The following is a 25,173-nucleotide window of genomic DNA, read 5'->3' as shown; positions in this document are numbered from 1 at the left end:
GCTCTAGATGATAAGAGATTGAGTCATACTGTTAGAGAGTCTGATATATCCCCAGATCTGCAGGTGACTCAAGCAAACTAGATTCCCCAGAGATACAAAGCCCTACAATGTTAAGTTGGGATACATGACCAGGGCAAGAGGGAAGTACAAGCCCAAGCAGTCAGGCAGGTGGAGACCCTTGCTTTTGTGCATGTGTGCATGTATGTTCATGCCTGTTGATGTGTTACATGTGTACATGTGTGTACTTACTTATGTATACATGCACATGCATGCTGTTCCTTAGGTGCTGTACACTTTTTTTAAAATGCTTTTCTCTTTTTTTTTGTTCCTTACTGTTTTTTGACACAGGGTCTTCCACAGGCCTGGAGCCTGCCTCGTAGACCAGGGTGGCTAGACAGCAAGCACCAGGGATCCCTCTGTTTCCGCTTCCCCAGCACCACCACACATAGCTTTGATTCTTATTTATGTTCATGGATGTTTTGTTTACATGTATACATCTGTAACACATGCATGTTTGGCACCTGTTGGAGAGACAAGGGGAGCCAGATCCCCTATAACTGAGTTCCAGAAGGTTGTTAGCTACCATGTGAGTGCTGAACCTGGGTCATCTAGAAGAACAGTCAGGGCTCTTAAGTGCTCAGCCATTTCCTCCATTCCTCTCACCTAGCATTTAAATGTGTTTGAACTCAGGTCCCTGCGCTTGCAAGGCAAACACTATGCCAACTAAGCCATCACATCCCTGGAGTTACTTCTTGGACAGCTTACTAGTTCTGCCCAATCTTCAGTGGCCTGAGTGATAACCCCTTCATAGAGAGGTCTGCTTGGTACAGGCTACCAGCTCAAGTGCTAACAGTGTTGAAAATGCACTCACAGACACACTCAAAATAACAAAGAACCAAGTATCTGAGCACTCATGGCTCAGGCGAATGGACATACAAAACTGATGATCCCAATATTGGAAATTTGAATTTTGCCTTCATTAAAAGAAGCCTTGATCGAACTTTTTTTTTTTAACTTTCCTTGAATTTCATTTATTCAATTGTAAATTCTAGTGCCTCTTGTCTATCTGGAAGTATAAGAAAAGCAATGTGTCCTTCCCACTCCATAGAGATGATGTAGCAATTCTCACTATTGTTTTTCCTTTCACATGTAATTCTTACTATTGTTACTATTATTTTCACACTGATATGAAAACATCAAGTCTAGGGATATGTAGGCAATGTTTACATGTCTGTTGCATGTTATTTATCATACATATTTACCTTTCATAAACATTTTTACTTTGCTAAATACAATTTTATTTTAAATAGAGGCACACTCACTGTAAGTTAGAAAGTTTTTATGTATTTATGACTTTGGTACTTGCTCATTGGCTAATTTTGAGTAAATTATCTAACTTCCCCCAGTCTTGGATTTTTCTCACATATAAAACTGTTTGGTTAAGTCACAAATAAAACAAAGAAGACAGTGTATGAGATACTGCCTCTCCAGCACGGGCACCTTTCGACCGACATTGATTAGGGGAGGATAGGAGATTTTCTGGATACCAGCTGCTCTGTCAGGTGCTGGCATCAGTTGTTCAGTGTTGTTGTGGGTAGATGGGGGGCAGAAGCAGTCCAGATGTGGAGTGAGGACAGGGCAATGTGAGGCACCTCAGCCCCTATAAGTGAACAGTATCAATTACCAATAACCAGCCTATGAATAATGAAGACAGGTTTTAGAGAAAGAGGGATTGATTGCATAGGTGTCGTAGAGCTCAAGATGAAGAGCACATTTGTGTTCTTTCTCTCCCCACCTCGTCACACGTGTGTGTGTGTGTGTGTGTGTGTGTGTGTGTGTGTGTGTGTGTGTGTGATATGTGATATGTGATATGTGAGACACTGCTCAATGGGTCCCTCAAAGGTGACAGTTGTTTTTTTCTGGGAGAGTACCAATATAGGCCTGAGAGTTCACATACAACTACCAGACACTGTGATACTTACCCATGTAGAAGACTTCTTTGACATTGGATGCCACATCAAAAATTTGCCCTGATTAAGGACACCTGTCAATGTTTCCTTTCTCTCTTCTTTGGGGGTTTATTAGTTACTTTGTTCATCACTGTGACAAAGCATCTTTCAGAGCAACTTAAAGGAGGAAGAATTTATTTGGGTTCACAGTTTCAGAGGGCATAATCCATCATGGTAGGAAAGGAGTAATGGCTGGGGTCGTTTTGTCAGTGATGGTAGGAACCTATAGTGAAATTTTTTCCACATCACAGTAGATAGTTAAAGAGCTAGACCCCATTCAGAAGTGACCATAAGCTCAAAGTCCTGCCCTTACTGACCTACATCTTCCAGCTAAAGCTCACATCCCATAGGTTATATAATCCCCTCAAACAGTGCCTCCTGCTGGACACCAAGTGCACCAGCCCATGAGAGATGCTTCACACAAACAGGAACGGATGACAAGAATAGTACCTCTCCAAGACAGAGAGCTCGAATATAAGAGGCTACTGGGTTTATTTTATTTATTATTTTATTGAATAATAAACAAAAACAAGAAAACAAAAATTAACATGGACATTAATATGGGTTTGCAATAACTTGGTTTTATCATTTTTTTATTTTAAAAGAAATACATTTATTGACAATTTTGAGTTACATTATGGAAATGATGTGCTCATATCCCCTGATATTTTATATTGAGTTGATTTTTGCTTGTTTGTTATTTGTATAGACGTTAGTCCTCATCCAGTGTAGTTGCTTATACTGTAACATTTCCCACCAAGTCCTTTGACACTTAAACTGTTAATATTCTGAGGTGTGTGAAAGGAACTGCTTGCTTCTCATAAGATCTATCCTCTTGGCGTGTTTCAGAGTGCCCTACATTCCTTAGATCAAAAAGGCAGATATCCTCTTCTATTTTCTACTGGTAGTATGAAATTTATTATACTATCACTCATATGCTTATATCACATACAATGTATATTAATTACTAGAGACATAATCAATTTTTACATGTGAGAAATAAACTGTCTCAACACCATGTATCAAATAATTCATCCTGAGCAGATATGAAATTCTTTCTATTGAACAGACCCCATAGTAATAAAGCAAAAAGTAGTTGGTTGAACCCATAACCATGTGCCACTGTTGAACCAATGGGGAAATCTTGTCAGGAAGGTCAGTTCTGCCCAGGGCTCCAGCACTGGGGAAGATCACTGGTTTCTTTTCTCTCCCAGCACTTCCTGGTTCCATGGAAGCTAACTAACAGGCAGGGAGATAGATTCCTGGTCAGTTCAAGATTAATTTTTTTTTTCCAAGGCCTGTACCCAAAGTGAGTGTTGCCTTCAGCAATGGGGTCTCACCCCGGGCCTTCCTGCCTGATGAGGCTCTTTTCATCCCATGTGCCTGACGATGCTCTTTCATCCCGCTCCTAGGTGTGCTTCTGCTGTTTTGTTCTCCGTTTGGTCCCACCCACTGCCACTCCAGCCCATCTTCTTCATTTCATATTATAATGTACGAATACCGTCGTGGTGCTGTAAGCTGCATGTAAACAATAGTTTAAGGATTTCTGTTTTCCTCTTAGTGTCCATATAGCTTCTTGAATCATTTCTCCTCAGTAGGATAAGCATATTCTTCCTTTTGGGTTTTTTTTTTTTCCTATTACAAATACTCCCATGGTGAATAGTTTTGTGTAGAAAGCATTTACATATTCCTGGATGATGTCCTCTGGATGGATTCCCAGGAATAGAATTACTGAGTCAAAGGGCATGAACATTTTTAATTCTTTTAATTCATGGTGTGTATTTATTTAAAAATTTCAACTGGATAAAGATTCGGGTAAGTTCCTGGGGCTCTATTATGCATTTGTATCGAGGTGCACCATGCCAAGTCACTCTCTGTCTCTTACATAGGGGTCTCATCACCTTAGCCCCCTGCTTAACAATACCCTCTTAGGATTCCTTCCCATGTGCCCTTCTGTGCTCTGCCCCATTCCAGCCTCCCTTTCTGCCTCTTGGCCAGTCTTCTTCACTTTACATTACAATGCACAAATCCGTTTGCGGTGTTATAAGCCATATGTAAACATTACTTTACATTATGCCCTGTGGACATTTAAGGAGAGATTAGAACATTCTCTTCTGTGAATTTATCTTTTCTTATTTTTTTATTGTTTATTACACTTCTTGTATATTCATTTATTCAAGCAGTTATTTAGTAAGCACACATCCCATGCTTCATAGTGAAGCATAAACAGGGTCTTATGAACCGTTTCCTCATAGACAAGACAATAAACAACAAACTAATCAGTGAAATGCTTCCCTAGAGGAAAACAGGCTGATCCCATAGGGAGCTGGCTGCTACGGGTTGGATGATCTGAAGTGACAAGGAACCTAAGATTGGATTGACAAGGGACAGAGAGCTACACCGAGCTCAGGAAAGTATACACTGAGTGGCAGAAACTGGTTCAAAATGCCCCGGAGAAGGCAGAGTATTGCCTGGGATGGGAGGAAGGAGCCTGCAGCAAAAACCGAACCTCTCAGCTATGAAGGGGATGCAAACCAGAACAGGCACAGCAAGGCAAAGTCCCAGGTCTGCGGTTTTATGTGCTCAATGCAACAAGCAGTGGTGAGGACCTTGGGGAGTCTAAGAAACAAGGGGCGGGGGGATCTAATCCAATGACTGTCAGAGGGTCTTCCAGGCCTCCCTGAAGAGGTTACAAATGTGCACGGGTGTGCAAGTAAACAGATGAAATAGAAAACCACCACACTGTCCAGGCTGGAGTTCTAGAATGATAGAGGATTGAAATAAATATAGTGGGATTTCTAGGGATCCATTATCGAGATCCTTGGAAAGTTGTGTTGGAGGCATTGGGCTCAGAAAAAGAAAGGAATCAACACATCCCAGTATGTTTACCATGGCAACTCAAGGGTTGGCAGCCCATCACTGAAGAGGGCAAGGAAGAGGGAGGCAAGATTAGAGAAGAGCTCTAGTCGGGAGGGTCTGGTTGTGGTCTTGGCTAGTCAGAGGCCCATGTATAGTTAGAAAGAAGATCAGCAGGTAGCTGGACCCGTAGTCCTCTAGTCCCCGGAAGAGCTGGGGATGTGACAGACTAGGCTGAAAGACAGGGCATTCGGACTGTCCAGCGAAAGGGCTTGCGAGGAAGACGTAAAGGAGACACTGAATGTCACCAAGATGTGCTGAGTCTCTTCTATGTCTGTTTCCCTTGTTTCCTTTCCCAAAGAAACATATCTGGGCTTTCCTTTCTAATGACATCCTAAGGCCTCAGTCCTGGCATAGTTCTGTAACATTTAATGCAGATCCGAGAAATGATTTCTGTACTTTGATCTGCTATTCTGATGCATTTGGGTGGGGAAGACAAAAAAAAAAAAAAAGCTGTTGCATCTTGCAAGTCTTCACCAAAATGTTCTCTTTTTCTTTGTACTTATGTCAGAGGAGAAGATACTGCCCGTGATTCTCTGGAGAATTTTTTCCAGATCCACAAGCGACTGTCTCACTACAGGACTCTGCCACTCAGGTCCTCTTCTACAGCGAGGTGTGATGCCCTGTGCTGAATTGTCACCCAGAAGTCCTATGCACCTGGAGTCACACTTCACTGAATCATTTGCAGGGCAGATTCACGTAGGGGCTCCTGTGTACAGTTTTTGATAAGTTAAATTGCATCTTTCCCTCCATGCTTGAGTATAAAATAAGAAAATGAACCACACAGGAAGAACCCAGAAAGTCCCTATACTGGCTAGTTTTCTGTGTCAGCTTGACACAAGCTAGAGACATCAGTGAGGAAAGAGCCTCCTTGAGACCCAGCTGAAAGGCATTTTCTCAATTAGTGATCAATGGGGGTGGGTCCAGCCCATAGTGGGTGGCGCTTTCCCTGGGCAGGTGATGCCAGGTTCTACAAGAAGGTGAGTTAAGCCAGTCAGGGGAAGCAAGCCAGTAAGCAAGCACTCCTCCATGGTCTCTGCATCAAGTCTTGCCTCCAGGATCCTGACCTGTTCTTGTCTTGACTTCCTTCATGGTAAAGAGCAATGTGGAAGTGTAATCTGAATAAACCCCTTTCTCCCCAACTTGCTTTATGATCCTGGTGTTTTGTCACAGCAACAGAAACCCTAAGACAGTCCCTCATGTTGCCACTTACTTAGCTTGGGACCTTGAGACTTTTTTTCCCTTATTTTTTCTAATTAAAATATAATTATATACTTTCCTCTCTCCCTGTTTCTCCCTCTAATCCCTCCCATTTATCAACCCCTTGCTCCATTTTTAAACCATGACTTCTGCCGGGCGATGGTGGCGCACGCCTTTAATCCCAGCACTCGGGAGGCAGAGGCAGGTGGATCTCTGTGAGTTTGAGACCAGCCTGGTCTATAGAGCTAGTTCCAGGACAGGCTCCAAAGCCACAGAGAAACCCTGTCTCGAAAAAGAAAAAAAAAACAAAAAAAAAACATAAACCATGACTTCTTTTTCTTTGTTATTGTTACATGCAGACAAAGACACACACATACACACACACACACACAAACACACTACTTTGCTTGCCCTGTCCATTTAATGTTACTCATATTTATATTTGAGGACTGACCCGTTGGTCAGATAACTAATTAGGGACTTATTCTTGGGAACCTCTATTTCTCTAGCTCTTAGCATTTCTTTGTCGCCAGCATTTCTTTGTCTATTGGTGAGGCCCATGTGATTTCTCTTTACCATTTTAGCAAGTCCATTGGTATTGTCCTTGTGCTGTTTAGGCAGCTATACTGTTGAGGTATCTTGGGGAGACGCTTTCTAGCCCTTTCTAGGAGACACAATCCCATAGCATATTCCCTGGTCCTCTAGCTCTTTTTTTGGCTCATCTTCCTTGGTGTTCCCTGAGTTTTAGGTGCAGCAGTGTGTTGTAGATGTATCCATTGGAGCTGGGCTCCCCACGATTACTTCTCTCTGCATTTGACTAGCTGTGGTTTCTTGTAATGGTTTCCATCTGTTGTAGAGCGAAGGTTCTTGAAGGGGTGAGAGCTATACTTATCTGTGTGTATAGGGATAAATATTTTAATTGCAGTTAGGTATTGTGCTGGCTTACTAGAGTGAGAGTAATAGGTTCTCCTCTAAGATCCACGCCCTCACTAACCTCCAGGAATTTGCCAAGTTTCCGGCACAAGGCATATTTTTCTTCCTTTTGGGTGTGCCTAGGTCCAATTAGAGAGTTGTTGGTTATTGACAAGATGTGAGTCCCCCTTTGTTCCTTAGGGTTATCGTGCCCTGCATGCTGCTCTTATTATGGTTCATAGGCATCCCGACTGTGTAGGTCTACTGTTGGCTTCCTCCCTTGGACGTTTGTGGAGCATCTTTCCATACGGTGAAAACTAGTCCCCAGCAGGAGGGTCTCAGGTCAGATCCAGCTTGGTTTCTTGGGAGCTTGTGTATGACATGTATGGTGCCAGCAATGGAGACTTGCCTTCAGCCTCTGAGAGGCCGCCAAGGGCAACAGCATAGCCTAGACTGCTTTGGGAATCTCTGGAACTGCCCTTACTATCTACTCAAAACGGGTTTCTTATGCCTGGTATTGGGGGTTTTGTTAGTCTACATGCTTCTTAGGGGTTAGGTCCATTTCTAAATATCCTGGAGATGTAAGTTTCTCCGTGAAATTGTGATGATGACCATACCAACCAAAGAGGGACACTGTGAGGCTTGGAATGGCACATGGAATGAACAGAAGTAACTGCATTATTGTTGATCACTAACCTTTCTGTTTGTAAGACACAAAAGAGGCAAGTAGAGTGTGTAAGAAATTGACAGGAACTCAAATGTAGACAGAAAAGATTCTTCTTTTCTTCCAACTGTGATAAGTCTGGTGGCAAAGAGAATAAACACACACACACACACACACACACACACACAAACAGAGTACTGTTTTTGATGATCCAAATGCAACATTTGTTATTGGAATATTCTTAATTAATTGTGATTTAGTAAAACAAAGTTGGAGAAGGAAATACATGATTTTATCAGGTATTTTTAGGGAAAAGACACAGATCCGTCTTTTGTTGGAGATGTATGTGTTTCAGAGACAGGGCTCTCTGGTTTTACTCTACCTCTTTCCCACGGCAGCATCTACTTGCACTGAGTTGCATATAGCAACCCCTTTCTTCAAGGAAAGCCTTGAATTGTGAGCGAAATTCTACAATTCTCTATTGACAGGGACGGTTCACTGTCATGGCAACATGCAGTTTTAGAATGTCTGCTAAGCTGATAGCAAGCGTTTTCTAGCAAGCAAAACACAGTTTAGCTGAGCATAAATGAAGTCAGAGTTGATAATTTGAGAAGAAAAACAAACTGTGGAAGGTTTTGTTTCCCATAAAATATCACAAAGGTAAATAGAAAACAGAGAAAGGAAGGAAGAGGAGAAAGAAGAGGAGAAGAGCCTTCAAATTTCTGCCTGTATCTATTACGTGCTTCTGCGGTTAGAAGCTAGCAAGGGAAAATGGCCCAACATCTTTAATTTTGTTTTTGTGTCTCCACAAACTCTGTGGGGGCCATGGAAATCCTTGCTTTGGGTTGCCTGTTCCATATGGGGAAGTACCCCACATTCAGGATATATAATATTACCTGGATGTTTAAACGAATGAGGTTATTTGGGGGGATGTTTGGATAAAGGTATGTTACCATATAGTAATGAGTTCAAATGTAGGCACAGGATTTCCCCGTCTTTGAGCTTTCTTTGAAACCGGTAGCTGTGCAACTGCGCACCAGTGTGGAACTCCTGGATCTTGGTTTCCTCATCTGTGAAACGGGCTCAGAGACTTGGTGTAAGGGTCTGCTCTGAGGCTTAAGAAGCTGTGTTAGGGGCTGACACAGAGTTCACTGCTGACCGCTATTATTAACATGTTCTGAATAAACACGGTTTATTTTTAAATTCCCAAATTTGGAGGAAAGCTGGTCAGAGATTAAGATAGCAGAACGATTTCCCAGCATGGCGACTCCTAACCTATAATCTCAATGGCTTGGGAGTCTGAAACAGAAGGGGTATGACAAGCTTGAGGCCAACTTGGGCTAGCTAAGAGCTTCAGCCACACAGCGAGACACTGACCTAAAAAATAAATCCAAAGCTAAAAGGGAAAGATAAAGACTTGCAGTCCAGGAGAATAGATCCCACGTACCTCCTGAAGGTCATGAAAAGACAGGAGGCAATTTCAGGGGACCTTTCTGTCCCCAAGCTCAGCGTAAGAAGAAGACTAACAAAGACATGTAGAAACGCAAGTGTAACCCCGTTGGCTGGCTTCAGTTTTTCTAGGAGGTTAGCTGACTGGTGTAAATGCAAGTGACTGAAATGAAGGTAAGATTAGCATAGTGCTGCCCATGTATATATGCACAGGACAGGGTGTCACGAGCTATTCTTCCAGTCCAGAGCACAGGATACTAAAGCCAGTCAACACCCTGCCCACCCCCCACCCCCCACCCTCTGCTTTCCCACCCCTTCACAGCCCTCTTTACTTCGACCTGTTTTAGTTTAATTAAACCACGCACACATTTTTAAGGAGTAGACGCTTTAAGTGTGTTTCGTTCTTTGGAGGGGGTATATGCGTACCACGTGATGAGTGGTTGCCATGGTAATTTCTCATTATTGTTGAATTGAAAAATAATTACTCTGGCAAAAATCCCCCGTAACCTGTCAGCGCTTAAGTTAAAGATGCCGGGGGGGCATCCCCAGTACCAGGATCATGTTTTTGGTGGAGAGGGACAGAGTAGGGACGGGAGAGAATCTGGGCTGGGAGCAAATGTGTCTGTGGATTTTTTTAAAAAAAAAAAATATAATTAAGGACCTTTTCTCTTGTTTGGCAGGAGTATGCCTCCCGTACTGATGTATGACTTGGCTGCCGGTGGGACTTGGGCTCACCTGTGAGTGAGACAAAAGGAATAAGGATTTTAATCCCTGAAATGCATATGGGGATTATTTAGGATAGATGCGCTTCGATGGTATTTTTACCTAATTAAAATATATGAGGATTGTCAGCAACAGAGCCCTTGCCAGTGTTCAGTCCTAGCTAACTTTGTTTATTTACCTGGAAGTTGCTGTATGCCATCGTAGTTTGTAGAGTTGGGAAAGGGATCCAGTTTTTTCCTGCTGCTATACATCAGCAGCATGGATGGGAAATAAGTGTTATCCGGGAAAAGGCAGGTCCCCCAAACAGAAGCCCTGTGACAGGTGCCCAGCTAGATCTGCATGTGTGTTGGGATGCTGGAAGCTCAGGGCTCCTCTTCTCTGGTCACTGCACAGGACTTGGAAGCATCTGTGATTTCTTTCCTATGACAGTGTCAAGGAGCGTCCACCTTTGGGGTAACAGAGCTCCTAACACACCCTTCTTCTCTGAACCGACAAACTTTTCTTACGTTATCATTCGTTCCTTGGTTCCACTGGTGCCTCTTCTTACACACAGGCATAGATGCTTCTCCTCCTGGCAGAGCCAGCCTCCACTTTGTAATTACGTGGCTCTTGCTATCGATCCCACTTGGAAACCCATCACTTAAAGCTACCCTTTGTCTCATCTCTACCCATGTATCCATCCATCAGGCGAGAAAACTTTAATAAAGAAGTCCAAGGTCTTCCTAATCAAAGGACCAAAGAACAGCCCAGCATGTTCTCCACACTCAGGCCACCTCAGGTATCTGTCCCTGAGAAATTCCCACACACTTACAGAAAGGGATGTGATGGAGGGTCTCCCTGCAGCACTGTCAGCCGTGATGGCAAGACATTTGGCATCATTAGTGGGGAAATGTTTTAATAATGTTGAATGTGTTCATTTCATGCATTAGTGTGTGGCTCATATAAGAAAAAAAAGGGCCCCCAAGCTATAAAGTGGATAGGTCTCCAGGCGGTTGAGGACTGGGCATGTAGCTCAGTAACGGAGCACTGGACAATGCATGCGCAAAAATCCCAGGTACGATTGCCAGCGGAGCAAAATAAACCAAATAAACCAAGAAAACAATTAAAGTTATGGCACTAACAAGATGGCTCATCAGATAAAAGCTCTGCTGCCAAGCCTGATGACCTGAGCTCAACCCCTGAGTCCTATGTAGTGGAAGGAGAGAACTGTCTCTGCCATCCACACCTGGGATATGGCAGGGGTGAGCCCTTTCCCTCACACAGTGCACACAATAATTAAATTTAATTAATAATAAAAAAGAGAATAAAATTCATGTTTAAAGAAGAATAATATATTTAAGCATTTAAATAAAACATTGGAAACAATAGGATTGTATATAAATGTGATCAAGTGTGCACTTAAATTAGAGTTAGGCTTGCAAGAGTCATATGATTATTAGGAGACACTTGCTTCCAGGGAGAGGAGAGAAATATACTGTATGATATGGAGACCCTGGGCATTTATTTTTATTTATTTTTTTAAAGTCACTAAAAATGAAACCAAGTTATTATTTGAATAATATCATTGCTGGATAATGGGCCTCAGATTCTCACCACCCTGTATGCTGCACTCTATCCTTTGAAGTAAAAACAGGCTGGCTCATTCAAATATGGTCAGTAATGTGTTCATGTGCTGTAAAGAATCCTACCTGAACTCTGACTTCAGAACGGCAGTGCTGATGAGAGGCAGGTTTGGAAGCCTCGATGCAAACTTCCAATCTGCCTGTCTGTGGTCCTGACTGGTAGGAGAGAGAGAAGGGTTGCCATGTGGTTCAAAACCTTGATACAAACATTGCCTCTGTCTCTCTGCTTCTGCACTCAGAATCCTCAGACTCCTACAGTACTCTAGGAAGAAACTCCTTAGCTGTGGTCGGGAACCTGTCCGTCTCCTGATCCCCTCTTGGTCACTCATTTCTAAGGAAGGAATCTGGCCAGAGATGAAGAAGGTTAGCAATGCCCAGTAACCCTCCTTTGCCACAGTCAGGACTGTGCCTGTACATGCTGCAAGGCCATGAGTCAGCAGTAGTTTTCTGTGTTCTTCAGTGGCGCTAAGTGGGCAAGCTTCCCCAGTCCAGGGGCCAGCAGAAGAGAAGAACAAGATTTGGTGCTTGCCCAATCTCCCAAGTCACAAGAACAACACCATAACACACGATGCCTGATGTAACCTCATGGCTAAAAGCCCAGTTTCTACCAGTTTGGATTCTTAGATATTCTGCAGAGGGCTCTAATGTGATTCAGCAGTCATCTCTGGGCTGTAGTTAGTCATTTTTAGGAAGGTCTAACCTCTTTCTTACATAGATTTATTCTACAAGATTGCCACCTCATCCTAGGAGCTGTAGCAGGCAGCAAAAGAGGAGGTTGGTAACAAGAAACCATGTGTGCATGTGCGCACTTGTGTGTGTGTATGTGTGTATGTGTACGTGTGTGTGTGTGTGTGTGATCAAAAGAGACCCAAACCTGTAAAAGGCTAGAGGAAGGACCATCTTCACGAGAAGCGTCTTTGAGCACATGCCCAGCTGCCTGCTAGCTTCAACCCCTGTGATCTGTTTCAAGGTGGAAAAGAAAAATCACCATTTCAGCAGAATTTGGATAGAATTAGACAGAGTGTATATAAACTTTCTAACCACTGTCTTGTTTAGTTTCACTGAGAAGCTTCCAGTTTTTGGAATTCAGATTCCTTTTTTACAAGTGATGTAAACGTCAAATGAAATCACAGTGAAGACTCAGAACAGAACGTATCAAGCATTCACTGCATGCAGCTTTCTTCGCAGTCCTCACAGACCACCAGGGTTAGTAGTCCCTTACCAAAGCAACAAACATGCAAAGGAGTCAGTTGCCTTGGCGAAGGTCATTAAGCCATTAAGAGACAGATTTTATATATTCAAGTTAGGGTAACTTGGAGGTTAAGGACATAAATCCCCATAAGGTTGTGAGCTCCACTTGTTGAAGGCAATTAGGGCAGTTATGAATACAAGGTGGTTTATTGCATGTAAAACACTTAGAAATACTGGGTTATAGGTCTCGCTCTTAACCCATAGGTCTAGATGTGGGCTTTCCACAGGCAGCTCCCTTTACATGCAGGGACTGTCCAGTGTTCAATAGTTAATATTATTTTTTTTCCCTCAGGATCTTTTCCTTCCCTACATTAACATTTGTACCCTTATAATTAAAGATTAATGTAAAAGTTTTGTACATTTGTGCTTTTCTAACTTAAAATATGGTCCAGAAAATTTTAATTTAAAAATGATTGTTGTTCTAAGTGTGTGAGTGTGTGAGGGAGCAAGTGCATGTGCATGTATGCATGTGTGTGTGCATGCGTGTGTGCATGTGTGTATGCATGTGTGTGATGTGCATGAGGGAGCAAGTGCATGTGTGCATGCGTGTGTGTGCATGTGTGTGCATGCGTGTGCGTGTGCGTGTGTGTGTGTGTGTGTGTGTGTGTGTGTGTGTGTGTGTGATGTGCCTGACTGAAAACAGGAGTGATCATGCTTTGGCATACGTGCAGAAATCAAAGAATTACTCTCGGGGGTAAGGAGTCAGTTCTTCCCTTCCACTTTGGGTTCCCAGATTGAATGTAGGTTGGCAGGACTGCATGCCAATCACCTTTACCCACTAGGCCATCTTGTTAGCTGTAAACATAGCAAAGAGTTGTTATGACTATTGAAAATCAGCCAAGAAACAATAAATCGACAAACAGTAAGGCTCTCTGGATGACTTTGTCCAGGAATTTTCCTAAGTTGGATTAAGATAAGGTATGGGTATGATAAAAAGTTTTAGTAACTTAGCCAGCAAAAAGGCCAGTCCTGTATGTGCTTGGCAATCTGAACTCAAATAGTCCCTCTTCATGCTTGGGGTGTTCTTTGAAGATGTGTAGCGATACCAGTTGTTCCACGCTGCTGCCGCGGCCTTGCTCTTTGCAAACCTGTTTTTCTGCAGTCAGTTAGGATGAGGTGACATCTCTCCTTGGGTCACATGTCTTCTGTAACTTCTGCTCACTCTCATGGAAGGTTTTTTGAGAAAATGTAAGGGTATGTACAAACAGTCCTCAGGCTTCTTCTAGTCCGAGCGTATCCTTTTTTTCCCCAACAATCTCGTGTCAGCCTGGGCTCCTGCTTAGTTTTTGTCTCGTCCTGATTCTCTTTTCAGCTGATATCTCAGAGAACAAGAGTAAGATTGTAGGAGGACGGGTGTGGAGACCCGATCCAGTCTATGGACGCCCAACTAATGAGCCAGGCAAAAAGGTGGTTTTCTAGTTTCCACTCAGGTCTTGGGGTTATTTGTAGTTTTCAAAGAAGTAGTTTAACCATCTGGATTCTAATAGCTAGGAAGCCTCAGACATAGGCTTGTCCAAAGATGGTCCACAGGAGGAAATTCCACGAGTGACGTAGTACCTAGCAAACCTGAGCTTGAGTTCTGGCAGCAAATCAGTACTACAAAGCAGAGATCTTGAGAAACAAGTGGGCCTGAAGCAGAGTGGTCCTGCTGTTTCTCCCTCTCTCTTCCTAGTACCGCATTTCCCCATCCCTAAGGAGGACAGCTAGGGAGGCGTGGCACAGGGCTGCAGCAGAGCAGAGAAGACAGAAAGCCAGACATCCCGTGTTCTAAGTCCCCTTACTACCTTTGGATGAGTGAGGTTACCTGGTAAGTTACATTTCCCACTGAAGGTTTAGTTTCTGTTGTTACAAAGCTCAGAAAATAGTACAAGTAGCTACATTTATTCATGGAATCATTTCTGTTGAGAATTCCGTGGACCTGACACCATTCTGAGGACCGGATGATGCAAGACAGAATCAAAGCTCCTGGTGGCAAGAAGCTAATCCCTGTGTTGAGGAGGAAAGCAAAAGTAAAGCAAAAACAAGAGATTTGTGGATTACATTGAAAAACACATAGAAAGCAGAATAGCTTTTGCTGAGTGTTGAATACCATTAAGGGTGACATTTATTTATTTATTTATTTATTTATTCATTCATTCATTCATTCATTCATTTGTTATTTAAAGTCAGATAAACTACTGAGTTCATCATTCCAAATGCGGTTTATTTCCCAAACTGATTTCTCTACTTCCAAACTCATGAGCTTTTCTAAATGCTTTAGAAACTTCCACAGTTTATATCTTGAAGTCAAGGATGTCTTTACATTGCTCATTTGATGTTCTGATAGTGAACTGTGAGAACAGAACTCGTTCCTTACTCGGATGCATATTCTATGGTATTGAACACAGCAAATTAGCAATAAAATTTTTAGAAAGGAGACCAGGGTGGGAGTGATTTTGTATTTTTACTGTTGTGTTTTCTGAATGGAGGCATCGGCCTTAATGCAGCTATTGGGTGGAATTCAGAGGAAGGAGACAGAGAAATTCACTTGTCTGAACTTCTTCCGTTCTGCAGGAGAGGGCGACATCAATCTCCCCAGGCTTCTTAATTGTTCTTGGAAGGAATGAAGGCTCATTCCTGAGGCCTTCCAGTGATGACAACTTAAAGTTGTCATAAGCAGGACAGCTCAATGTTCAGCAGGGCGGTTGCAGAGTCTCTGCCAGGGCCCCAGCCGTGGGAGACCCTCCTGACGCCCCACTCATCTGACAGGCAGCTGGGAGCCATCTTCCCTCCAGTCTGGCACCAAAGCACAATCTCTGAAGAAAACATTTGCTTAAGAATTTGGGGGTAAATTGAACGCTAACCTGGACTCACCTCAGCATCTGCTGTGGGTCCCTTTGTCTCTTGGGGACGAGCAATTTGAATGTTCCTCCGCTACATACATCCTTCCTAAAGCGTTTTCTAGATGAACAAGGGGATCACTCAAGAAAAGACAGACTGACGTGGAGATCCTGCATTCCTGGACTTTTCTATTCTTCACAATTATTTTAATAACAAGATAGTTATTCCCTTAAAAAAAAAACAACTTTAGGGGCTGGAGAAATGGCTCAGCGGTTAAGAGCACTGATTGCTCTTTCAGAGGACCCGGGTTCAATTCCCAGCACCCACATGGAAGCTCACAACTGTCTGAAAATCCAGTTCCAGGGGATCTGACACCTTCACACCAATGTACATAAAATAAAGATAAATAAATCATAGAAAATTAAAAAAAAAAAAACTTTACCAGGTGTGGTGGTACATGCCTTTGCGCCTTTAATCCCAACACTCAGGAGGCAGAGGCAGGTGGATCTCTGTGAGTTTGAGGCCAGCCTGGTCTACAGCGTGTGTTGAACCCCCTCCCCCCACATACACATACTAAAAAAATTCTTCAAGAAAATCCACAGGCATAAGACAGTTGCTTCTGCATTGGTGTATGTGTGTTTGTGTGTGTGTGTGTGTGTGTACGACTGATGCGCCTGTCAGTTACAATGATATCATTGTATAAAAAGTAAACTGTTAAAGTCCTTATTTGATCAAATCATTAAAAAAGAAAAATGACAATTGTTGGCCTGGTTGTGATATTGGGCTTTCTATAGGTAAAAATGGACCCAAGACAGCAGACAACAAAAAGCAAACACCCCACAAAAGTCCTAAAGCTACAATTTTATATGTACTCATATCAAATAACCACCCCTTTATGAATAAATACACAGCAATTGCATTTCAAAGCACTTTTAAAAAAATCTCTCCAAATATGTCCTCAAGAATTAATTTTTAGTTGGTTGATTTGGTGTTAGTTTGTCTAGTGAACTGGAATTTGATCCCCATTTGAAGCAATTAATTTGAAAAGTGACCACACACTACCCACCCCCTCCCCAACCTCCCCACCGCATAAACTAAGTAGAGAGCCACAGTTGTTGTTGGTGGTGGTTTGTTTCATTGGTTATCCCCAGCCCCCTTTATCTTGCCCTCTTTGAGGTATTTGAAGCTTTTTGCCTTTGCTTGTTAAGTAAATGACCTACCTGTCTCTTTGCAGGACAGCGACAACCTCTGGTGGGATGCCTTTGCCACGGAATTTTTCGAAGATGATGCCACATTAACTCTTTCATTTTGTTTGGAAGATGGACCAAAGCGATACAGTAAGGAAGAAGTTTATGTTCTTAATATTTCCTTATTTTTGTGACTGTACGGGAACCACGGGGGTCCGAGGATGACACCCTGATCCTGACACCTTGACAATAACACCTCTGCCCTGACAATGTGCCTGCTTCCCTCCAAGGCACTGCTACTGAGTAGCAGCCCAACTCAGCACTGTAACGTTTTCATCTGAGGCTTAGACTGTTTGGTCACTTGCTGATTTAGAGAGTGGAGCGGAGATGCACCAAACTGCCCAGTAAGTGGGCAGCAGAAGGATGCGGGTTTGGGCATGTGTCTTGTCTGCGATTCCCTTTTATCCCTTAGGGTTCATGCTTCTGCTTGTGAAAGTTTCCTTTAAAGAAAAACCCTCACCGTCACAGGACCAGCCCCATCCTCTAATCCCCGCTTATCTGCGATCTCAAGTATTTATTTGACAAGTGCTATCTTTTCTCGCGCACAGGGGAAGCCACAGCTGCTTTGAACATACAGTTTGGGATTAGTGTTGACAGAATTATAGTTCCTTGTCTTTCTGGCGAGTGATAACTCTGTAAAGATCCCCAAATTACAGCCGGTGGCACCTTGGGTAACAGCTGATCTGTCCTGATTAGGTTCAGCCAACTTGTCAGTCATCAGATTTGCTGGTTGTACTATCAGACCAGGAACCGTAGATACATCAACACAAAAGCCATTAATGTCCACTCAGATCAGAGAGAGACACGCTTTCAGAATCAGCCTTACTCACAGGAAAGGACCTGTCAGGGGGAAAGTGGCCCCATGTCACAAACCCAGATGATGATGATGATGATGATGATGATGATGATGAAGATGATGATGATGATGATGGGATTCACGCAACATGAAGCAGTCTGTTCAGAACAATTGACAGGCAATAGGCTCGTGATAAACATGGTTCAGAACACTAATATTGGCTGAATAAGTTCAAAAGTCACTAGGGAATAATGCGTCTTCATTTTTAATATATGGATGCTTTAGAGAATCTAGTACTATCTGGATCTCTCGTGTGATAAATTAACTTATCGTGCTAACATATACATGTAGTGACTTTGTGGGTCAGCAAAGGAGAGTCTTCCATGAAGGGTTTGTTATCCCATGGTAACTTGTTCTAGGGGTTTCTATTTAGGATGTTTGGTGTTGTGGACTTATTTGAATGAGAGGATTGGTATGCCAGCCAATGGTTGAAGTGTTTGATGCCAGCACTGGAATTCCCACTTCATAGCACTGCTGCCTGTCCCCTGTGAGTGCCCCAAGCCACCACAGGCCCTAGAGCAGCATTGCAGAAGCTGTGGGGAACTGAATGAGCTCAGCCGTGCAGCAACTCTTCCTTCTCCTGCCCAGTCAATGGTGACTGATTTTTACCCAAGCAGGCACCGCCCTCTGAGCTGACCTGTTTATTCATTCAGTTATCTGTTTATTTTCTGAGGTAGAGCTCAGATAATTTCAAGTTATCACTATTTTACTTTTCTGGACATTGCCAGTTGGAGAATCCTTAGGGGCTCACTCAAAGAATTAACTAGAATTGCCATGTTAAGCCTGCACCTACGAAACAGATTCTTGCTCTTCCCTCTGTGCACCCTGTTCCCAGGTATCATGCCAGGTGAGGCAGAATCTGTGCTCCTGAAAAGTCTGTGTCCATGCACAGGAGGAAATGCTTGACTGTGAACCATCATTGCCCAGGTTTCTTTGTTTCTCTGAGCCAAAATATTTCCCGAGTGGAGAAGAGAAACAAGGATGATTGACGGGCTGGAGCCGAGTCTCATCAGCAGACTCGCTGACAGCCTGGTGATGTACGCACCCGGCTGATGTGCGGAGCGGTGACAGCTGATTGACAGCCCAGGACTGGGATACAGAGAAGATGAAACTTGCCTAGAACATCTGACATGCTGTTTATGTGGTGCTCCCGAGCATTGCCGTCTTAGCCCTTTGTGGATGCAGGCGTGATATGCCAGACTGGGAAGATGGCTGTCTGTCCCTGAGCTAAAAGCTGAGAGTTTTTCCTTCGATGACTGGCAGAGAACAGAATTTTTTGCATTTCTGATAGGAAAATAAGATTTACCTAATAGATTTTTTTTTATTTGTAGGAAAATTTCCCCAATTATCCATGCTAAACATTAAGAAACATCCCTAGGTGATTTATAATCTTTCCTAGAATAGCGTATTCCCATCCTCATCTGTGCTGTTAGAGGACCCTTGCAGTTATGAATATCCTATCCATGAGCTATCCCAGGCCCCGAATCTGTGTTTGCTTATTTACATTTTGTCTGCTCCCTCTATTCTAATGCTAACTCTAGGTGGAAGTTTTGCTGAGAGCTGAGTTCTCAGGTTGCAGCAAGAATGTGCATGCTGTAGCCGGTGTGGAGTAATATTCTGAGTGAGTGAACAAGTAGATAAACATTTAGGGAAATGTTTAGCTCATCAAGTGGAATGGGTGGCCTAACGCGCCTGGACCCAGCTCTCTCAACTTTTCAGTGCCGGGTGAACTTGATCTGTAGTCATTGCTCTGCTGTCATTTTCAAATGCTCTAGGATGTACTGGGATCTACTCTAATAGAAATGAAAAAAAAAAAAAAACCAAACAGTAGTATAACAACTCTGGCAAGTGATTGTGCTTTGGATGGCACAGTTTTGTTTTGTGACATCATCGCACAGACTCTAAGCTGGCTTTGTACTCCCTCAGAAGATGTGGGTGACTGCATCCATCTTCTGGGTTCTGGGATTCCAGGTCTGAGCTACCAAATCTATCTCATGTGGTGCTGAAGATCAAATCTGAGGCTTCAGACACTTTCCCACCTAAGCTCCATCCTCTATCCCAGCCCCAAGATTCCTTTCGATTTTGTAAAGAAAGAATACATGAAAGTCAATCTTGGAGGGGGGGGGTTGGGTGTTGGTGAGATGAGGGGGTAAAGAGGCGAGAGGTGGCAGGTAAAAGGGTGAGGGTGGGAGGCAGTGTTTCTGGGTTTGTGTCTGCTAATTACAAAGTCACTTGGCCAGTTCACTCTCTATTTTCTCCTCTGTCTCTGTCTCTCATACACACACACACACACACACACACACACACACACACACACACACACACCCTGTCCCTACATTGTCCCATAATTAAGGGAAAAGAAATGACTTCATCAATATGCCAATTTTGGGTAACAGATATAAGGATCACAAATAATTATAATGCTTTTATTCAAAATAGAGGACCCAGGAAGTCAGTGATACATATCCTTAAAGCTCCCTTCATGCCAGCTCTGTGACACTAATCCAGTGTTTTGTGTTCTCAGTCTCTTTCCTAGGCAGCGCAGAGACAATCCCGTGAGTTAGGTTGACCACCCACTGCTCAAAGCATCTTGCTTTTCTTTGTTCCTCTTAGGCATGTAACAAAACTGTGTTGTCTGCTCTGTTTTCTCAGGACTGTCCCAAACATCTAACAGACATACTCTGGGAGCCTTCTCAGCAGACCTAGCCAGTGCCAGCTACATTCTTAGGAAACATGTATATGGCTCAGAATTCATCTGGGGAAACATTTTCTGGGGAGTGATTCTGGAGAGAGATACAGAGGACCATGTGGTGTACACATAGAACCTGTGTTTTCCAGGGGAAAGAGTGGCCATAGTACTACCATTCTGCGTTCTGCCAGATGAAGTGACACCAGCAAAGCACCTAGGATGAGCTGTAGCAGACGCACCAGTGTCTATTATTACTGACAACAATGAAGTGCCTTAGCTTCACCATGCTTTTTGGCCATTCCAGAAGCCTGCCTTGTAGTAGGGACTTGCCAAGTGCAGTGTGTAGAGCTTGGTGCTGAGGCTCCCTCAGTAGGTGGGATCCCGCAAGATCACTTAGCTGTGCAGTTCCCGGCAAAACGCAGCCACAGAGAGATTCTGCTTTTTCCTGTATACGTCTGCCCTGCAGCGTCACTCCCACTTCCGGTGCTGGCAGCAAGATCCGGAAGAGGAAAGCAGAAAGACGGCTGATTTAACATACGTGCCGCTCTGTACTGCAGAGGTAGCGAGTCCAGTTTTAATTAATCCGGTTAAAGTTGGGGAGGGGTGAAATCAATGAGAAATGCCATCCTGTTGGCCTTCTTCGTAGGAAAAGAAACTTTTAGGTTGATCCCTGAACTCAACCCAGCTTTATGGTTTGGAAGAAGTCATTTTGGAAGCATCAGTAACTTCCACAGGAAGTGAAAGTTTAGTGAGATGAAACATCAAAGGTTCTTAGCAGCGTTTCAAGCCCTGTGAAAATGTTTCATGAGCCTTAGCTGTTATGAGTAGACCGAAAACCAATGAGCCTATTACTCCCTCTAGATCAAAACCCAGGACATTTTGGGCAAACTTTTGGTTGTTCCTTTAACTAGTCTGTGTAATTTTAGTTCTCAACTGAGGTTTCCAGTCGCTGTCCATTATACAGAACTTATCCTGATTTCACATCTGGTCTAAAAAATGAAGATTTGTGGAAGACTATCCACCTTCAAGGTCACAACCAAACACTAATCTTTAGCTGTTTGGTGGAAATTTCACTTCTCAAATAAATTAAAATTAAATGAATGAATAAAATAAAACAATTTAGGAATGCCACTGCCACTGCTACCGTTATTCTCCGTACTCCCCAGTTCTCATTAGGTGGCCTGAAGGATTGCAAATTGGTCCCTCTGTGAAGCAATCACCACACAACCTACTTTTTTTTTTTAACCCCCATCTATTTTTTTCTGAAAGCTCTGATGTTTTCACAGTATTGACTAAGTTCTTGAGGCTTGGCCTAAAATGTGTTTTTATGTGTTATGTATTCAGACATGTTCCCCTAAGCTATCAAAATTCTCTAAGTCCAAGTAACCTTGCTCTCTTCCCTCACTGCTACTGATTCCCCTCAGCAACCCTTACATGTATTGTGGCTGTAGAACAGGAATTCTAAAACCATTTCCTTCCTGTTTCTCTTTGTCTCTCTCCTCTCCCCTTCATGCCCCCTTTCTTTCTCATAGAATACTGTATGATTAAAAGTATATTTCTGGGAAAATCCCTCCTTGATAGCATGCATAAGGTATTTGAACACCACACGTAGTAATTATTGTGGCAGGGGTGGGACCATGCTTTAAAGACTCCTGAAGTAGTAGGCTCTGCAGCTTACTGGGTGAGGGCCATTCAAGGCCAGACTCTGTGCATGTGTCTTTTCTATGACAAGTATTTCCACAGTGTCCTCCTGAAACCTGGAAGAATACAGTTTCATGTGCCCAGTGACCATAGTTCCTGAGCTACCTCGAGAGACACATAACAGTTGGTCTTGAGGATTTGGTCCTTAATAAAGTAATTTCATTTCCTCAACATTTGTCTTTCTCTCCCAATGTTATGGTCCCAGTTCATATAATATTATTTTGTGACTGATTGAATGTATTTAACTTCAGTAGTCTTTTCATCTGCAACCAAGATGTTAATCATGGCCACATCAGATAATATTATGAAATGCATATGTAGTTAGTTCAATGCCAGCCTTGATGAACAAGGAAACATGACTTCATGAGTTAATGAATATCTACATAAGTGAATGCCTTAGTCCTGCAGCATGATGGGCATTTGGAATTAAAATAAAGGTGGGTTTTCACTATTCATTCCTCCACTTGGCACAGAGCAGAAGGATGTCTGGCTTTGGTTAGCTTGAAAATCAGGCCTGTCTTCCAAGCCAGTTGGTGGCCAATTGAGAGAAGAAAAAATGCTATAAATGGAAGTTTAAGATATAAGTAAGAAACTCCCAAACTACTACAATCATGACACCAGCCCATCAGTAGTTGTGATGTCCAGGTCCCATTTTGAGAGAATAAAGTTTTGGTTTTGAAAAGAAAAAAATGAGTACCAGTAACCTGGTTGGGAATGTATGGTTCTGTATCTCCTTTCCAGGGAAACAAAGAAGGGAAATTGCCTTGGATTGCATTTAAAACTTCATCTGTGAAGAAAGGACTCAGTTGCTCAGAGCTACCCTGGATGGTTAATGACAGAATGCATCCTGTATCCCTGGCATCTCTATTGCAGAATCACACAGACGTCATTGTCTTAGTAGCACTGGACAGTCTGAGTTACATTAAGTGGCTTTTGGTTCTCTGGTCTCTAATGTGATTTTATTGAGTTTTCCTTTACAACTGGGGAGATCATTAAGTGTTGATAGATTTGAAGCAAATTAAGTTAGGATCAAAGAAGGTTTCCATTCAATGTTCATTTTGTTACTTTACTGATTCATTGTTTTCTGTGTTTGCTCGTTCATTCTTTCACTCACTCATTTATTAACCCATTCATAACCCTGAGTTTCCACTGTTTGCCTCAGAATAGTGGACATCTTTTGGAAGGAAAGAAATTTATCATAAAAATTTCTGTTTTTTTTAATCATTTTATTTAAAACTCTTACCTTTAATGAGTATAATCAATGAAGATCCTCAGACAATGTATTCTTGTGTCATGAATGGAAAGCCTCAGACTATTCATTAAAAAATGACTTCAGGGGGCTGGAGAGATGGCTCAGAGGTTAAGAGCACTGATTGTTCTTCCAGAGGTCCTGAGTTCAATTCCCAGCAACCACATGGTGGCTCACAACCATCTGTAATAAAATCTGATGCCCTCTTCTGGCCTGCAGGCACACATGCAGACAGAACACTGTAAACAAAAATAAACAAATAAATTTTTTTAAAAAAAATGACTTCAGTAATAGATGAACTGGCAGACTGTTGAAGGAAAAGGGGCATGAGCCTCTTCCCATTCATGGTTTCCAGTTGAGAACATCACAAATGTAAAAGGAGACTGCTTGTTCATATCCTGGCTCCCCAGATCTGAATAATTACACAGAAACTCTATTAATTACAACACTGTTTGACCAGTGACTCACGCATATTTTTAGCTAACTCTTACATCTTAAATTAGCCCATTTCTACAAGTTTGTGTATCACCATAAGACTGTGACCTACCAGTAAAGTTCCAGCATTTGTCTCTTTCAGCAAAAACATGGCATCTCCTTGACTCTGCCTACTCTTTCTAGATCTCTGTTCAAATTTACCACCTGGCTTTATTTTGCCAAGCCATTGGTCAAAGCAGCTTTATTCATCAACCAATAAAAGCAGCACATATTCAGAAGGACTTCCCATATCACACAAGTTACAGAGTGCCCCTAACAATAGATGAAGGGACACTCCATCCTCTTATCTCTTACAAATTCCACACTAATGATCATATGAGATAAAGGACAGAAGAGTGCTTTCAATAAATGCAAAGTGCTTTCCAAATTAAATGTACAACTGTCCCCATATTTATGACTGCTCTTTGGGGTTTGATGAGGTTTTTTGCCCTCTATATGTTATAAATCAAGCTAACATGCAATATGAGGTAGTGGCTGAATCTTTTATATAGTGTGAAAATCATAAAATACATAGATTTAAACAAGTCAGATCTCTGACTGCCTTCACCATCTCTGTCGGGAAGTCTGAATGAAGCAAAGGGAGAAAACGGACACTATGTGTTTTCTGGAGATTCCTTGACTGAGGAATCCTGGTGCAAAGCATTCCTGGCTTTGGTTTTATGAAGGATTTTTCTATTTTTACATCTGCCATAAGAGACTCAATCCAAAATTACTCTATCCCATAATGAGTTATGGGAAAGGCAAAGTGAACCTCCTGATTGTTACGATGACAGACATTCACTTGTTTCTAGACAACAGGAGCTCTGTACCATAAATAATGTTGGAAGGAAGAAACTGACTTGACCCTCCTAACCATGAACCTTTTAGCCTGAAGGTTAGGGTGCCAGGTCAAATGTTAGTCTAGTATTGTTGTGCTTAGGTTATAATCACAGAAATGCTCCTTGGTTCACAGTGGGATTATGTCCTAATAATCCCAACTCTATATTGAAAAGATCACAACAACAACATCCACAACCCTCTGTCATTACCCCCTCAATAAACCATATTTCTTAGGAATACCATACATGTACCAGGCTTTTTCTTTTGGGCCACCCACCAACTCCCAAATCATGGACATAGAGACTTATTAATAATTAATTAATTATGTTTTCAATGCTCTGCCTTAGCTTACTTCTTTTCTCGTTGACTCTTATAACTTAACCTGTTTCTTTTTAAACCTTTCATTCTTTATGTAAATCGTACTTTCCTGATATCCCCATGGGTATCTGTCTGGCAGCAGCTTAGCTTCTGACCCTGGCCATGTCCCCATCTTTCTCCCAGTTCTTGTTGTTGTTGTTGTTGTTGTTGTTGTTGTTGTTGTTGTTGTTGTT

The 25,173-nt window shown here is 42.5% G+C and overlaps 1 protein-coding gene across 10 annotated transcripts in view; it reads left to right on the top strand.

The window, feature by feature from the left end:
• Positions 1 to 25,173, top strand: part of Ldb2 (LIM domain binding 2) — a 341,887-nt gene that overhangs the window by 117,378 nt on the left and 199,336 nt on the right. For all 10 annotated transcript variants that reach the window (XM_026788675.1, XM_013353331.2, XM_005365994.3 and 7 more), the window contains exon 2: positions 16,801 to 16,903. In XM_026788675.1, the coding sequence (XP_026644476.1) occupies positions 16,801 to 16,903 (103 nt within the window). The remainder of the gene's footprint in view (positions 1 to 16,800; positions 16,904 to 25,173) is intronic.

The sequence above is a fragment of the Microtus ochrogaster genome, unplaced genomic scaffold (assembly GCF_000317375.1).
Source record: "Microtus ochrogaster isolate Prairie Vole_2 unplaced genomic scaffold, MicOch1.0 UNK5, whole genome shotgun sequence".
Lineage (NCBI taxonomy): Eukaryota > Metazoa > Chordata > Mammalia > Rodentia > Cricetidae > Microtus > Microtus ochrogaster.
Note: the sequence above shows the minus strand (reverse complement) of the source record. Positions and strands in the feature narration are given on the sequence as shown.